General features: G+C 45.2%; 1 protein-coding gene across 5 annotated transcripts in view; it reads left to right on the top strand.

Moving 5' to 3' along the window:
* The window catches only part of SLC6A12 (solute carrier family 6 member 12), a 54515-nt gene that overhangs the window by 1252 nt on the left and 35126 nt on the right, over positions 1-18137 (top strand). For 4 of the 5 annotated variants that reach the window (XM_075940841.1, XM_075940838.1, XM_075940853.1 and 1 more), the window contains exons 2-3: positions 12678-12888; positions 17509-17643. In XM_075940841.1, the coding sequence (XP_075796956.1) occupies positions 12699-12888; positions 17509-17643 (325 nt within the window). In that variant the 5' untranslated portion in view covers positions 12678-12698. Of the gene's footprint in view, positions 1-2340; positions 2362-12677; positions 12889-17508; positions 17644-18137 lie in introns of those variants that run through there. The other variant, XM_025190938.2, reaches the window with a different exon arrangement.

Raw genomic sequence — 18137 nt, 5'->3', positions numbered from 1 at the left:
TTGGCTTGAATGAAAGCGGTGGCCCCCTTGTAATTTTTAGGCTACATTAGAGGCCTTATACAGTAATTCCTCATTTAACACTGTAGATATGTTTCAGAAAATGATCCTGTTAAGTGAAAACATGTTATGTGGGGTCAATTTTCCCTTTAATGGAAAAGGTGGGGGTTGTGTTTCAAACAGTGGTGTCTGTTGGGACCGGGACATAAGGTTGGGGGGAGAAAGGGGACTGGGTTACAGCAGGGAGGGGAGGGGTTTGGCTCTGGGGAAGGGAAGGAGAAGAGAGGGGAGGGGGATTGGGTTGGGAGTATGCCCCTATGACTGGTCTGCCGGGACCCGCACTGCGTCCGGCAAGGGGGGTTCAGCAGGGAACGGTGCAGCGAGCTGCGAATCCTCCACTGCTTTGCAGGGAGGCGGGGGAAGCCCTGTGCAGCCACTGGCAACGGGCCAGCTGGGGAAACCCAGCCGCCAGCCTGCAAGTGGGGGCGGAGGAGATGGGGCAAGGTGTCCGGTAAAGGGGAATCAGCGGGGAACAGCACGGCAAGCAGCAAACCCTCCGCCGCTTTGCAGGGAGGCGGGGGAAGCCCCGTGCAGCCGCCAGCGACGGGGTCAGCTGGGGAAATCGTATTATTCCGGGGACGGTCATGTAATTCAAAAAACGTTCCCTAAAAAAAAATTGTCCTATTGCAAAAACGTGTTAAGCAGCCACGTGTTAAATGAGGAATTACTGTAATGGCACAGCGGTGCTGCTGCCATGTCTCCTGGGTAGCTGCTTTGTGCTGATGGGAGAGAGCTCCGCCATTAGCGAGTGGCAGAAGCTATGCCAGCAGGAGAAGCTGTCCCATCGCTATACCGCTGCCCACACTGGTGCTTCTGACAGTGTAACTTATATCACACAGGGCTGTTGCTTTTTTTCACCCCCTCCCCGACAAAAGTTTTATCAACAAAAGGGCTAGTGTAGCTGTAGCATTAGGACATTACCTATTCGTTGTAATGGGGACTTGAGGTTGGATTGACCACTAATCCAGGGGAGTGCCCTAATCTCCAGATTAGTTATTTTCATTGCGTCTCGCTATTTGGTCCAAGGATTGTTCAAGTATTTTATGCAAAGTACAGGTCGGACCTCCCTGGTCCAGCACTCTCGGGACCTGAGGGGTCCCAAACCAGGGAGTTTGCCCATCCAGGGGAGATCAATGCTCCCCTGCTGGCTGCCCCACTCCTGCGCTCCTCTCCCCAGAGCTCCCAAGGCTGGGCTCCCACTCGCTGCTGCAAGAGTTCTCCAGGATTCCAGCTGGGACCACCTGGCTGCTGATGGGCTCGCTGCTGCTGGGTGTTCCCCGGGGCTCCTTGGCCAAGGCTCCCCTGCCACCACCTGGCTTTGCTCCTGCCTGGCTTTACCTTGTCAGGACTGCTGGGGATTCCCTAGCCTGTCCAGGGCTCCACGGCCGCCACCTGGCCCAGCCAGGGCTCTCCAGCTATGCGTTCTTCTGGCTGGCTCCTGCTGGCCTCCTGGACTTGTTGGTCCAGAAACATCTGTGTCCCTGCCAGATCATGGATGTTGCCAGACCAGAGAGTCTCAGATTTGGGGGGCTCATCCTGGACAACAATTGCAATGGGAGAAAGGGGGGAGAGATCCACCCCAGGAAAGCCAAGAACCTGTTGGTTATGGCAGAGCTGGGTTCAAATCCCTGTTTCAGAGCTTAGGGGAGACCTGGCTTTAACTCTCTGCTCCAGAGCAGGAATCCAGACCTAGGTCTCTCCCATACCTAGTTAGGGCACTGTGTTCACAGGACCCCAACCTCTGTCTCCTCTGGCTGTTTGGGGACCCCCAACGAAAAGGTCTCTGCTCCAGTTCCCAGTTATTAGCTGCTGGCACATGGATGGTAAACCTGGGACTTAAGCAGCGCCTCACGTAACAGCCAGACTTCCCTGAACAGGCGTGCACACATTGGGATCCTACTGGGGGCAGGCTAACGAGATGCTCTGGAGGAACGCTTGCAACTGAAAGCAGCTGTTGGCTTGTGTATCTGGTGGGCAGGGAATTTCAATGCTTGTAACAGTGGATCCAGCTGTAATCTTGGCCGAGCCGAGAAGAGCTTAGGTGAAGGCCATGCTGGCTTGCCCTCCCCATTGCGAGTGTCACACTCGTTGATATTCCAGTCAGGGGGACACAGACATTTTTGCCAGGGTTCCTCAATCCTGCCCGGTAGCACCCTTTTCTGTTCCAGTTGTGGGACCCTCAGAGACCGAGAGCACCACACTCACAGAACGTCTCTCACACCCGCCAACAGAAGTTGGGATTGTCTGTCTGTCAGCAGGGAATCCACCTGCCCTGACAGTGCCGCACCTGATCAGGAGTTCAAGGTCAGTGCATTCATGGTTAGAGGGATGAGGTTAATGATTTGTTGAATCAGCCGGCAGCTCGCTTTGTACTGCTGGAGTTATTGCCTGGACTGGCCTTGGATGCAGCCTGAAGTTGCACGAGCCCTGTAGAGAGCCCCTAGTGCACCATTCCAGCTGGACAGAACAGAGCTGACCCTTGGTGGCTGCCACATGCGCACTTGCAGAGGCTGAACCATGATCTGGGTGTAAAGGGTTATTGCAGGGACCCACTTCTCCCTCTACCTGGCAAACTAATTTCCTGGCTTATGAAAAATTTCCCTGGTTCTCCCTTCCCCACCGTGCACCTATCCATCTCTGCACCAGGCCTTGCAGAATGCAGGGCTGCCTCTGACTCTGTGTGCGCTGTTCTGTGGCTTTGAGAGACTTGATTCCATAAAGCACAGGCAAGTTTGGGAAAGTTTGGCAGAAATGTGCCAGAACAATAGGGAACAGGTGGTGCTAGAGTATCCAATCAACCACACCTTTTTGTCTAGGCATGTCACCCTCTCCCCCATACCAATGTGTCATCCTCATCTCTGGAGCCCTCCAAATCTGTGGATATCGGTTTTATATCCACAGGTGTCCACATCCGTGGATGCAGATATCCACAGCTCCATTTTGCATATATGGATGTGGATACACATTTTGTACCTAGAACCCTGCAAATTTGCAGCTATCCACAGGTATCCGCATCCACTGCAGATCTCCACGGCTCATTTTTGCAGACACAGATGTGGATACGGGTATTAATTTTGTATCCGTGCACTAGTCATGACCCTATCTTAGAGACTGTCTTCTTAGAACCTTGCTAAGGAATCTTAAGAGACACTGATCTTATTTTAGAGGACTGGAGGCACTGGCACCTCTGGCCACCAGTGACTTCTGAGGCTGCCCCCAGAGCAGCGGCCTCACTTTGGAAGCAGATACGGGCCCCACCTGCAAAATTCTGATCCAGGTTTCCGATACCCCAAAGTGCAGAGGTGTGGGGATCTGGGAATTTTTGGTCTGGGCCCATCTCTGTCTTGGCAGGGTAGTTCTTGCAACCCCCAGCCATGCTTTCAGAACCTGTGCAGCCCCACGTTAGATGCTGGCCTGGATCTGTGGAAAGTGGCCATGTCATTGTGGTTTTCAATCCTCTTCCCTTTGTCACTCATTGGCCTTCTTCTCCCACCCTGATATATTTGACAGAGTGTCCAGGATTGAGTGGCCGGCGAGTCACATGTATATATTTATCCCAGCTCTGTGAGCTAAGGTTCCTGCTATTCATCTTTTTGCCTCTCTTGAAGTCTCCATGTCTACTCTAGCTAGCTTACAGCGGCACAGCTGTATTGATCTAGCTGTGCCTCTGTAAGATGGCTGATGTGGGCACTCCAGGGGGGTGGGGGATAGAGCTCTCCCATTGGCATAACACACCCACTTCAATGAGCGCTGGTAGCTCTAGCAATGGGAGAGCATCTCCCGCTAACAGAGCAGTGTGCAAGTGAGCTCCTGGGTGTGTCTCTTCATGCCCTTGGGCAACAAAAGTTTTGCTGACACAAGGGGCAGTGCAGACCTGGCCTTGGTCTCCATTCCACAGGGCATCCTCCTTGCTTTTGATGTGACTTCTGTGCCATGTCAATAGGCTCTGGCTTTCTCTGCTCCTCCCTGTCAGCCACTGACGCTGCACTTTCCATGCCTGGCAGAGATCATTATTGCATGCGTGTCAGAAGAAACTGGCTTCAGCCAAGTCTGCCTTTTAAACGCGGTGTCATCTACCTGCCTTTGTTCTTTCAACCCCTCTCGATGTGCCATGTGCCATTGACCCTTCATGGGGGAACAGGAGCTGCTGAGCTGTTGCCAGCCCATGGTGTGGAGAGAACTTCCTTTTAGAATCAGCGTGTGCAGGTCAAGAGGGCTCAGGACAAAGTGGGAGGCCCATGCAGACTATTAACCCTGCAGGGGGTCCTGCCACTAGCTCAGGTACATGCTGTTGACAAAGAATAGAGATGCTCAGGTCAATCTAACTATGAATTTGTGTGGCCTGTATCTGCCTCCCTGGAAGAATGCGAGCCAGGGAGTTTGTGTGAGGGGCAGCTGTTATTACCTGTTACTAGCATCAGCCTGGAGCCTCAGGAATTTTTTCTTTAACTTGGATCAAAGCTGTTACTTTTTTTTTTTTAACACAAAGGAAGAGGGAGCTTATTTTGCTCTTGCTCACACCAGCATAATGCTAGTGACTTTGCTAGTTCCTCCTGATTTACGCTGGTTTACGTGAGAGCAGAATCTCTCTTTCTCTCTCCTCTGTGCCACAGACACAATGTGAACCTTGCTTGAAGCAAAAGGAGCAGGGCAGGAGAAGTTCCTTCCTGAGCTCAGCTGGGTGGTTGTTCCCTGAAGCTTGAGGATCAATAATCCTTGTAATTAAAATCCTAGCTACTGTGTTTGCCAATGCAGAGCTAGCGTCTCATCTCGCCTACTGTGGGTAAATCCACTAAAACTACTAAACTGCTTTCAGGCGTTATTCTGGTTTAACACTGGTGACTCAGAGAGCAGAACCTAGTCCATTGTTCAACTTCTCATTCCTGAGGGTGGCCTCATAAATCAGTTTTAAGGCGTGTAAAAATAATTTTCCCTTTTTTCAATTTCAAATTAGCAGCACTTTAATTTTGAGTGTTGTCTCGTGGGACAAGGTATACAGAGTGCTTGCTCTAGGGTAAATATGTTGAGCACTTGCTTTTTCTTTTCCCCATTTACATACCTCTTTGCCACTCTATTTTCTACACTGGATGCTGGTCTACACACAGTTTGGTACTGCTCTTAATATATTGTCTTAGAAACAGGTATAGTTATACCAGGTATAGACTATTTGCTATAAGATTACAGTTTATTTAGAATTGACAGGCTACTTTAAATGGTTCTTTCCAATAAAAGTTACCTTCTGCTTTTCAATAGGACATTTCATTTGCCATCTTGTTGCTCAGTGATACGATTTCTCGGGATCTCATGTAGCTTAAGATAATGTGGCTGAAGTGGTCAAGTGTAGATGGTAACTTTAAGACAGCAGAATCACCTTCTTCCTATAGCATGAACAAAACCAAACACCTCTTTTGCTGGGGAAAGGAGAGAAAATATGAAGGAGTATCTTCAAAACCTCTTTTGGTTGCTCAGTAGAGGTTTTGAATTCCCTCTCTTGGGCTCTCAAGTTCTGATTATCCGTGGAGATGCACACCTGCAGCTCTGGTTGAAGTCAATAGAAGCCGGGGGTGTTCAATATCTTTGGAAATCTGCTCACACCCATAAGGGTGATATTCAAAAGAGAGGATGGTTAGGACTTGTCCTCATAACATCTGCTCTCAGGACTAGTTTCTCAAGCTGTCTCAGTACTCAAGTTCTGCTGGGCAAACTGTCGCTTGCATTTTCCAACCCTCATGGTCATTACCACGGGACACTTTCTCCCTGTGCCTTGTCCAACTTGACTGATACTTCTGCTAACCTCTCATGGCAGCCTGCTGCGACAGTACAACCGCTTCACTAGCACTTGAACGGAAGGAAAAGCTTTAGAAACCTATTGAAGAGAAGAGGGTGGAGAATCAGTCACACGTTTAGAGATGATATTATATTCTGTCTATCTTGGGTACTTATGAATGACCTTCCTGCTTTCCCATTATCCTATAAGTAAATCAAATGAAGGGTTTGTTAAATAATGTAATATCAAGTGGTACAACAACAGGAACGTTTGTAAATGTGTGCAATAATTCATTAGTTCTTTTTAGATGCATGCAGGAATGTCTGGTCCCAGAGAGGTAAGCTTTGTTTAGTTTTGCATGGGACAATTATTCTTATTAAATATTGCAACAGTGCCTAAGACTAGGGCCCCACTGTGCTCGGGATTGTGTACACACAACAAAAGTGTGGCCAGTGAGTGAATAAAATAGCTCATTCTAGTACTGGCCTTTGAAGAAGAGACACTGTATAGAAGTGCTTTGCCTGTACTTACTGCTACTTTCAGGTGGTGATTATTGTTGCAATGGTTGTGTGAATTTCAGTCTCCATATGGCTCCCCATTCCTCCCACATTAATTCCCTCCTGTGCAAAGTGGCCTATGCTTAGTGTTGACCCACTCAGCTGCAGTTCTTTTGTGCAGTGTTAAAGCAGCCAGATAGGAAACCACCCACTTGCCCTGGAAGCTGAGAAACTGGTTGTTGCACACACAAAAGCTGCCTAGATGCAGATAAAGGCATCAGATAGAAGTGCTGAGTTTGGAAAGCTCCACTAAAAGGCATTGGTGGGTGTGGTCAGAGCATCAGGAACGGAACAGACAAGCTGGTATGCAGGGAGGGAGGGAAGGGGGCAGGGAGGTTTGTGCAAAGGTTTGAACGCACCCCCATGATCCCTTTAGTAAGTGTTTCCCGGCCAAATTATCTTTTCTGGGGTGAGGAGATCACATCTGTACACGGTACTGAAGATATGGCGTACCATAGTTTGATACTTCCCCTCCTCCTTGTTCCCCTGGCTTCCCCCTTCCAGCTCCCTCCTCCCAGGTTTCCCCCTCCCCTCTCCCACCCTCTCTCTTCCCCTCTCCCACCTCCTTTACCCAGTCTCCCCCATTTTTGTTAAATAAAGAGAGTTTCTATTTTTGACCACACGTGTCCTTTATTTTGTACAGCAGGAAGGGGGGCTAGAGAGGGGTAAGTGGAAGGATGTGAGGGAGGAATGGGGTACGAGCCCCTGATGAGGAGGACTGGGGTGGCTCTGCGGGCTCCTTGGGGTGGAAACTCTCCTGCAGCCCCCCAATTGGCCCCCCAGATGGCAGCCTGCGTCAAGTGCAGCAGGGCTGATGGCCGAGTGCTGTGATGTGCCAAGTGTGGGCACTCAGGGCACTGCAAGCCAGGACTGCTTTGCTGTCCCTCATCGAGGTAGACAAGCAAGCAGGGAACCCTGAGAACTGTCTGTCCGGGGTGGGGGTCGGGTCCCTTTAAGCACAGCCCTCGGCTAGCCTGAGACAGCATCTCCACGCTCTAAGTCCTAAACTGATGCCCTGCCGGCACTGCTTCCGGCCAGCCTTAACTTCGGTTCAGGGTCCACTCAGTGTGGACATGCTAGTTCGAATTAGCAAAATGCTAATTTGAACTAGTTTTTAGATGCACTAGTTCAAATTAGCTTAGTTCGAATTAACTAATTCGAATTAAGTTAGTTCAAATTAGTGCTGTAGTGTAGACATACCCAATGGTGCCACAGGACTCCTTGTTGTTTTTACAAAGGAAGTCACGATCATTATCCACATTTCACAGAAGAGGAAACTGAGGCACGAGACTAAAAGTGACTTACCCTAGATAACACAGCAGCACTTTTCATTGTTCACTTGAATGAGTAATTTTACCAGGTGTCCTATATTCAGCATAAGGAAATGTGGTCACCTTAGTGCTGTGTGACCAGGACTATGGTCAAAGTCTATTCCAGAGTTCCACAAATGAGCTTTAGCCAATGACTACAATTTTACTGGAATAATTCATTAGCTGACACTTTTCACATGAGAATCTCTGTCGAGAGATCTGTGCTTAAGTCAGGTACAGATTCCTGCCCCTATCCCTTCTCCCCCAAGCGTTCTTTGATGCAGAAGTTAAGGTGACACTCTTTCTGCAAAGAAACGAAGATTTTTCTATCTGATTTTTCTTTATCACTCTCAAATGTCAGCTGTCAAAGCGAAGGTGTTGCTATTAATGAGACTCATTCATATCGGGTTGGGCTAGGTTTAAACTCATTAGCTAATCACAAACACCTTGTGGTTGCTTGGGAAATGCCTCGTGAGTGTTTCATAATACTTAACTATTATGATGTTATATGCAAATTAGGAAAAAAATCATGGTTAAAACTTGTGAGCTGGCCATTGTGTGTGGAGCTGGATGAATGCTTATCAGCAAAGAGTTAAGTTTGCTGGAAAATGCATTTGTGGAGGGAGCACTGAAACTGTGAATTTGGGTTCAAATTTTGCAAACGGCTTTGGCAAAAACTGTTTGTTTTAAATCACAACCAGATCTTTTGCCCTTTCAGAATGAAACTTTTTGTTTAAAAAATGAAACGTTTTGTCCATTTTGAAATGTTTTGTTTTGACCATTTAACCTTTTTTTGGTTTTGACTTTTCATTTTAAAATATTTCATTTGGACGTTTAGCTAAATAAATAACACACAAAAAAGAGCATGTGGAAATCACCTGAAATGAATTCTTTCCCCGAAATCATTTCAAGCTGAAACTATTTCCACCTCCGCCCGCATTTCAGCACAGGAACAAACTGTTCCAGTTAGAACCAAACCAGTTTTTCCCTCTAGGTTTTCCCTCTTGTCTACTGAATTGAAAAAATCAAACTTGCAGATCACAGGCTCCAGCCGGAGCCCAAATGTTCTCTCTATACCAAAATTTTACAACCCTGCAGCTTGAACCCTGCAAGCCTGAGTCTCCTGAGACAACCATTTGTGTTCAATTGCTATGTTGCCATGTAGACACACCTGGTCTGTCTAATCCTATTATATTGTTATGCTTATAAGAAGAACATGGGATTTTTACAGGGGGAAAAGGCAATACACCACATTTATTGAGAATGCAATGGCAAAGCAGTTAGCATATACTTTATAGATGGACACACGCATATGCACATACTGTTCCAGTAACTGATCTTATATTTACGAGTTTATGGTCCATAAATTGATTATGGGCAGAGGAGTGGGGATTTATTGGACTGATGTTTTAGTTATGGCAGCATGTTTCCGTTTTAAGGCAAAACAGTTTTTTTAGAATAGTTTTTTTTAAATTAGGATTAGTGGGGTTTGCTTTTTTTTTGATGGATGTTTGTTATTTTTAGTAGTTGGGGTTTTTTTGGGTTTTGCTTTTTTGTTTTGTTTTGCCATATTAAGCTGGTTTTGATTATGAATATTTTGCTTTAATTGATAAATGCTTGCTCTTTTTTTAGAGCTGTTAATTTGCCTACTGCTCACATCTTGATGGGGATATGCAGCAATTTCCTAGTGCTTTTATGTTTGTTTTTGGCTTCTTTTTTTTAAAGAACATTTTGCCTCTTTACCCTTATTTTTTAACCCATACTTTTTTTATTTACATAAAACAGAGTTGATTTTTCTGTTACACAGAAGCAACATTTGTTACAGAGAAGCAATATCCACATTTGAGTAAGGACTTGAAATTACAATAAAAAACCCAGTTATTATACCCTTTGATTTATTTTATAATACTAATTTTAAAAATTAAAACAAAATTATAAAACTTTATTTTTGCCTTGGAATTAGCTTTCGACACAACATTTTGGCTTGTGCACCTTTACCAATGGTAACGTAAAGGTCCTTTCTGCTTTCAGAAAGGGTGGCTGGCAAAGCACACTGAAGCACATTACTTTGCATAAAGCTACATTTGGCCCCTCAAGAACAATTCTTGAGTGGGTCACAATTTATACAATTGTTTTAGAGCAATATACCGAGAAGCAATTTGGGCTTGTGGTTTTAGTTTAACATACTGTTTAAAAATTTATTTAACAACACATACATCACATTTTTATTATTTATACATGACAGTATTAAGACAATTAACAATGGGTGAAATAAAATAGACATAAGAACATATAAGAACATAAGAATGGCCGTACTGGGTCAGACCAAGGTCCATCTAGCCCAGTAGCCTGTCTGCTGACTGTGGCCAGTGCCAGGTGCCTCAGAGGGGGTGGACCGAAGACAATGATCAAGTGATTTGTCTTGTGCCATCCGTCTCCAGCCTCTGACAAACAGAGGCCAGGGACACCATTTCTATCTCCTGGCTAATATCCTTTTATGGACCTAACCTCCATGAAATTATCTAGCTTCTCTTTAAACTCTGTTATAGTCCTAGCCTTCACAGCCTCCTCTGGCAAGGAGTTCCACAGGTTGACTACACGCTGTGTGAAGAAGAACTTTCTTTTATTAGTTTTAAACCTGCTACCCATTAATTTCATTTGGTGTCCTCTAGTTCTTCTATTATGGGAACTAATAAATAACTTTTCTTTATTCATCCTCTCCACACCACTCATGATTTTATAGACCTCTATCATATCCCCCCTCAGTCTCCTCTTTTCTAAACTGAAAAGTCCAGTCGCTTTAGCCTCTCTTCATATGGGACCCATTCCAAACCCGTAATCATTTTAGTTGCCCTTTTCTGAACCCTTTCCAAGGCCAAAATATCTTTTTTGAAGTGAGGAGACCACATCTGTACACAGTATTCAAGATGTGGGCGTACCATAGTTTTATACAGGGGCAGTAAGATATTCTGTGTCTTATTTTCTATCCCTTTCCTAATAATCCCTAACATCCTATTTGCCTTTTTGATCGCCGCTGCACACTGTGTGGACGTTTTCAGAGAACTATCCACAGTAACTCCAAGATCTCTTTCCTGATTTGTCATAGCCAAATTAGCCCCCATCATACTGTACGTATAGAGTTATTTTTTCCAATGTGCATTACTTTACACTTATCCAGGTTAAATTTCATTTGCCATTTTGTTGCCCCAGTACTCAGTTATGTGAGATCTTTTTGAACTTCTTCACAGTCTGCTTCTGTCTTGACTCTCTTAAACAGTTTAGTATCATCCGCAAACTTTACCACCTCACTGCTTACCCCTTTCTCCAGATCATTTATGAATAAGTTGAACAGAATCGGTTCCAGGACTGACACTTGAGGGACACCACTAGTTACTCCTCTCCATTCTGAAAATTTACCATGTATTCCTACACTTTGTTTCCTGTGTTTTAACCAGTTCTCAATCCATGAAAGGACCTTCCCTCTTATCCCATGGCCATGTAATTTACACAAGAGCCTTTGGTGAGGGACCTTGTCAAAGGCTTTCTGAAAATCCAAGTATACTATATCTACTGACAGTATGCTCTTAGAAATAGGGAATCCGCCTGTAAAAATGTTATACCAGTCATAGGCTATTTTTTTTTTAGATTCAGCAATTTTTAATATATTTGTATTAGTATGCAATATTTGAATAACACACTTTTTTACATTTTTTGTATGTTGTAAAAACTGGGTTACCTTTGTTTTTGTTAGTAAGTGATTAGTTATATTATGCCAGCTTAGACCAAGAGTAACAAAGAAATTTACCAAAGTGGTAAATGTCCATTCATCTGAAGTGGGTTATGCCCACTAAAGCTCATAATACCATCTACATGTTTTGTTAGTCTCTAAGGTGCTGCAAGACTATTTATTTGTTTTTTAAGTTTTACCAAAGTGGTAGTTATAGTTATTTGTGCCTCTTTAATTTTTGGTAGATAGTAAGTGTGATTGTTTGTATATAGCACACTAACATTACATTTACATTTATTTACTGGTGGCTGGCTAATACTTTTATTTTTTTTATTTCATTTTAGGATGTAACGTATACTCATTGTTTACTATGCAAAATGTGTGTTACATTTTTAAATTTGTTTTAAACATATGTTTTTAATGATGTATTTACAGTACATGGTTTGGTGGTGACAGGCAGAGATAAGCATACCCATTTTTGAGTTCTTTATTTTGTACATTTTTGAGTGTTTAATAATTTCTCCACCAAAAAATGTTATGCTTATCAGAACCATATGGGCTCTTTATAGGGGGAAAGGCAATAACTACGTTTATTGAGAATACAATGACAAAGCATTTAGCGTATGCTTACATAGACAGAAACACACACACTGTCCTACCATTTGTTGTTATATTTACCAGTCCATGATCCATGGCTTGATTATGGGCAGAGGAGCCCATATGGACAGAGGCCTGTATCAGATATGCTACTTTAGAGGAAGACAGCCATCCTGGCCAATTGTCCAATATTGCTCGCTGGGTATGAGGTGGGGCGGGGGAATGTTTTCCTGATCCTCACAGATGTTTTGATTTATATATTTCCCCATAGCATTGCTTTTCCCTTTCCTGGAGTTATTGGTCATACAATTATAACCGGACCCTTTAAAAAAGTTTTGTCATCAGCAACAGAGAGGCTATTAGGTATTAGAGGATAGGCAGGAGGTGGATCTAGTCAAAAGGAGGTGGAGATGAAAGTGGAGCCAGGACTTCATTTCTGTTGACAAATCCATTTGCTCCCATCAGTTAAGAAACAGCCCTTTACATGGTGCAGCTAATTCTCAGATGGAGTTTCCCTGGACTATGCTGGGAATTGCCGTGAGCTGGGGCTTCCGTCAGAACAATACAAACAACTCCACTTGGGAGGCTGAATCCCTTCCCAGCTCATCTCACCTGTGTGTCCTGTAACAGCTTCTTATAGCCTGTGTTGTTTTTCCTCCCAGTTTCCCTTGCCTGGTTGGACCATGGAGAGTAAAGCGGCTGTTGATGCTGAGCCCAATGGGGACACGGTGATCCTCAAAAAAAAGAAGCCAGAAATGGAGGCCAGAGGCCAGTGGAGTAATAAAGTGGAATTTATGCTGTCCGTGGCTGGGGAGATCATCGGTCTGGGCAATGTCTGGAGATTCCCTTATCTCTGTTACAAAAATGGGGGTGGTAAGTCCATAAAATTACAGGTTATGTGAAATGTTGACCCAGAATATGAGCACCAGATCAGGCACCTTCATCTGTTTATATATACACAGCCATACACATCTCCACACCCATACAGAGAGACGTCCCACCTCCTCCTACCTCCAGGGGGGAAACCACACAGGGAGGGTAAGCTATGCAGTGGGAGACAAGTCTCGCTTCACAGGTGGGTGCTCTGATAGATGAAGTGGAGCAATCCAGCTTTCAGTAGGCTCCCCATTTTACCTATGGGTGAATCTCTAGGTTTGCCATGTGTAAAGGCAACCAGCGGGTCAGATGCTTATCTAAAACACATCTGAATTATCAGACCCTTTGGGGGCTCCCACTGCCAGGAAATTGATCCTGTCAGTTCTCCCACTCAACAGCCCCTGAAACCTTTCCTCCTCAGTCCCCATGCATTTCCCCTCCTCCCAGCTATTCCCAAGGTCTCTCTGACATAGCTGACTTTCTGGCAGGGGAAAGTTTTGTTGCTTTTACCCCCTCCAGGGCCTGAGCTCCTCCTCAAAGGCACTTGGACAACTGCTTCTCTCTAGTCTGTGACCCAGCTGGTCCCACTAAACCCAACTTTTGGGCCAGTCTGGCCTGTGGTTGTAGCCTTTCTCACACTCCTGCCTTTCCTGACAGGGAAAACACTGATCCGAAAAGAGGTTTTTGTCCCACATAAATTCTAACGCTGAGTAAGGTCACCAGATTTTCAAAGCTGAAGGGCAAGTTGCTTGTTCTGGGGGTAATCATGAATTTGAGGAGAAGCTCAAGGAAAGTGTGCCTCGGAGGATGAAAAAGCAAAGGACACCTTTTCCAGTTACAGATCTATTAGTAGCCATCCCTTGGCCTGGGAAAACATTCCCACAGAAAGAGTCCATCCCCTTTTATTGCTGCTGCATGTGTGACTGACTTAATGCCTTATTCCAGTAAAACTGCTGTTAGATCTTTTACATGGTTAAAAATGAGATTTTTATAGTGACTATTAAATGAACCAATAGAGGGCAGGATAATTGAACGTCACCAGTTTCTTTTATAAAAATTATTGGACTTTGGTTTATTAAGGAAAACTAAACCCAAAAGAATGTAGTTCTGTAAGGTAACAAGAACATATGTGTTCTCCCATTCCACAGTCAGGTCCTGAGGTAATATTTATAGTTATGTACACCTCTTCACCTTTTTGTGTTCTCATTTAATAAAGGCCAGGTCATAATGACCTTACATTTGGGTCTTTTCTTCCAGGTGGAGCAAGAGTATCAGAACTGATAATCCTTGCAGTGTCTAGCCTAACTAGCAGAACTGAAAAGGCTACTTGCATACTTTCCGATGCATGAAAAATGACGAAGTTATTTGCCTCAGTGATTATTTCTAATGTAGTTGTAGCATATCAGGCTATGATCTTGTTAAAGCTCTCAAAGTGAATGTGGCTAGAGCTGAGAAAAACTTGGCTGGGAGACGACCACAAAAAATTGAAGATGCTGCAGAACGTGGTCTTCATGTTTTAGGAGAAAGCTCCCTTTCTGTTGAGTCAGTACAAAACCAATGACTCGGCACTGCATGGTAGGAGGGAAGGGGAGAGGGGGTTGAAAGATTTCATGTCACTTTTTGCAAAAATAGATGTTAACCCTGGTATCCTAGCCAGCACTTTGGGAACTTCAGAAAAGAAAAGTTTTATGAATGTTAAGAGGGCACTCTTATAAATGATTATTATTAATTAAACTGATCAGCCACTTGGACCATCGGAATCAGAAGAATACATGGGATCTTCCTAGGATTAATCCGAACAATTACTGGACAATACTGTTGTCTCACAAGAACTCTGACTGAAGGTCTTTTATGTAGCAGTGAAAGGAGCAGCTGCCTTTGGCTGAATGCATATATAGAATCTCTGTTCCCTACTTCACAAACCTATACTGAACCTGTCTGGATGTGAAGGGTCTGCTGTCCCTAGATCCCCTGCAGCTATACTACATCTGTGTTTAGGGAATATTTTATATGTTTTTTATTTTAACATTATTGGCATAAGAACAAGGGGAAAGATTATTTTGTTCGACTCAATTGTTAATTATCCATCATGGGAAGGAATGTAGGAATGCATGACTGTTTATGCCCAGGAAGAAACAGATGTAAAAGGCAAATGTGGTTCTTCTGAGAGAAGGAGCTCAAATCTTTGTTCCAAACATCTGTTTTTATCAGAGAATTGAGGGAAAGAATGGGAATATATTCACTTATCTTTTATTCCTTGTGTTTGATGAGGCCCTGAGGGCTGTTGTTTCAATCAGGAGGAGAATGACATTTGCCTGCCTTGTGTCTGCCATTGGATCACTGGTCCCCACACTTTTTACCTCACACCCCCTTTACTTATGTCCATGCCCTCCTGCCCCCTGAAACTGGGGGCTAGGAGACAGATGGAAATGGCTAGCAGCCAGGATCAGGAGCAGAGCTGGCTGGTGCTCCCAACCTGCCCTCCTGTTGGGCCTGTCCTGGCCCCCAGATGTGCACCCCCAAATATTCTTCCATTCCCTTCTAGGGGGTGTACCCTACAAGGACCTCTGGGTTCGATTGGGGTGGGTGGATTCTGAATCTGGAGCCCAGCTGATCACTTTGGAAGGGCTGGAGACTAAGCCAAGATCCTGGCAGCAGTTTAGAATCAACTGGCAAGAGTTGTCCTGTTACTGCTGGCTAAGGAGGACTGTAGTGAGGCTGAGTGGCCTCCCTCTGAACTGGAGTGTGGGGGACCGCTATGCTCCCGTGGGTGGGTGGAACCAAACCCATCTGGCCCCTCCTCACTGGAAGAGCCAGGCAGGGACAGGAAGTAGAAAAGGGAGCCCTAAAGCTCAGTTGATGCTGAGCTACTGGAAAGACTAGACATCTCTTCTGGAGAGAAAACAGCTCTGCCAGAGCCCAGCCCAGCATCAGAGTGGGCAGACACCTTGCTGTCAGGGGAGGCAGACGAGGATCCGTAGGCACTGCCAGAGCTACCTGAAGTGGAGTACCCTGAAGAGACAGGGGACCTTTGGACCATGAGCACCTACACCCAGACTGTGGCAGGAAGTACCCCAAGGGGATCAGAGTCTAGTCCAGTCCTGCTGCTGGAGTGTGAGGCCTATGTTGGCCCTCACCTCCCTGCCTGAGCCCTAGACTGCTTTGATGCTCACCTCCTTGCCTCAGGCCCTAGGCTCTCACAGCTTTCCCTTGTTACTAGCCATTAGAGAAGTTCCCCAGTCATCATCCAACTTCTCCCTGTTTAAATTATTGTGTGGTCGGCAAACCCTGGGGACTATTAGACTTCATGTGAGAGAACTGGGGATGGATGTCATCACCCTCCCATGGTCTCCTGTGGTGTGTTCTTAAACTCCAGCAGTGGCTGGCCCAGGTGGTGGAGCTAGTGAAGGAAACCCTTCAGAAAGCCTACACAGCTTAGGAACATACTTACAAGAGAGTCTGAAGAAGAACTTTTGAGCCTGGCAAAAGAGTTCTCCTCTTATTACACTATGAGGAGTTGAAACTCCCAGCATGGTAACGGGGGCCCTATGAGGTTCTTTCACCAGGTCGGACCAGTCACTTATAAAATATCACAACCTGACTGGAAGAAAAAGTAACAGATTTATCATGTCAGTCTTTTAAAGGCTTGGCAGAAATGGGAGAGGCTATTGATCACCCCTTGCCCTCCCAGAAGCAGACTTAGAACCTCAGCTCTCCAACACAATTGCCTCTAAAAAGCCCCTCCTGCGTTGGCGCTCATCTCCCTGGCTGAACACCTGGACTGTTACAGTTCTGGCCTTGAATATAGGCCAGAGCCCTGTTTGTGGCCCAGAGAGAGCCAGTAGGGTTGCCAGGTGTCTAGTTTTCATCCGGACAGCCCGGTAATTGCATCTTCTGTCTGGTAAAAAAAAAAAAAAAATCCAGAAAATACCAGACACATAAAATGTCCAGGCTTTTCTGTTTTTCTCAGATGGAAGGCCGGCGGGAACATTTTAAAGGCACAGCAACTTTTTTTTTTCCTCAACTAAATTTTTCCCTATTATGTTTGGCATTTTTTGTGAAAGTATCTGGCAACCTTAAGAGCCAGAGCTCACTGGTAGGCTGTTAATTACTGTCTGCCTTAGCCAGGTGGCTGCAGGCTAAAGACTGCTGGAGTTTTGCCTACAAACTGTTATTTACAGTCTGCCTGTAGTGAGGCAGAGTGGCCGCCCTCTCCCACTTGAGAATGAGGGACCACTACAAGGATCCAGTTGGATACAGTAAGATTTCCTCTTACTTTCCCATACCTTAGCTCAAACCTAGTCAACATTTATCTTCCGTGGCTTTTTTTTTTTTTTGGCTTTGTTTTGTTTTCTTGCCATTCTGCTTCTCCGGGTTCTGGCTAGAAGAGTTGAAAATAGGAGAGGACAGTAGTGCTTGTAGTATTTCCAAGACAAGAACAAAGCTGAGAGGCTGTTATCTTGCAAGATATGGTCCATTTAGTTCAGATAAGCATCTACATTCAAGGATGCTTACCTGTGCCTTGCTGGTACATCTTGCTAGTTAATGTACCTGGTGATTATTATGATAATGTTAAGCAGTAAAGATGCCTTCATTTGCCTCCCACTCTCTCTGTAGGTGCTTTCTTAATCCCCTACCTCATCTTTCTCTTTACCTGTGGGATCCCAGTGTTCCTCCTGGAGACAGCACTGGGACAGTACACCAGCCAAGGAGGGGTCACTGCCTGGAGGAAGATCTGCCCTATCTTTGAAGGTGAGCCGATGAATGGATTTCCAAGGTCTACCATGGAATTTCTGGTCAAAATCAGAGAGAAAGAAATGTGGGATGGTGGGTCTCCTGAGTTTTTGTGTGGGAAATTTCAAGAGGGCTTGTTTTTGTTTTGAAGCAGAACAAAAGCAAAAGATAAAACTAGGGATGTTAAAATTAGATGAATCATCTAATCGAATAGTCCGTGGAATTTCCATCGACTATTTGATTAGTCGATAAGGGCTCTTCTGCTTTGAAATGTAGCAAAAGTCCACCTGGCTGTTACTACATTTCAAAGGCAGAACTGCTGTGTAGTGTTCTGCCTTTGAAATGTACAAGAGGCGCAGATTGAAATGCCGCATGGAGCCCGGGGCCAGCGGGGGCCCCCCTGAGCCCAGACTCCATGCAGCACTTCTGCTTTGAAATGTACAAAAACCCCAGAAGGGACTCTTGTTCATTTCTCACTGTGCCCCTGCCCCCACCCCGGAGCTGAGAGGCAG

Source organism: Pelodiscus sinensis, chromosome 1 (assembly GCF_049634645.1).
Source record: "Pelodiscus sinensis isolate JC-2024 chromosome 1, ASM4963464v1, whole genome shotgun sequence".
Lineage (NCBI taxonomy): Eukaryota > Metazoa > Chordata > Testudines > Trionychidae > Pelodiscus > Pelodiscus sinensis.
Note: the sequence above shows the minus strand (reverse complement) of the source record. Positions and strands in the feature narration are given on the sequence as shown.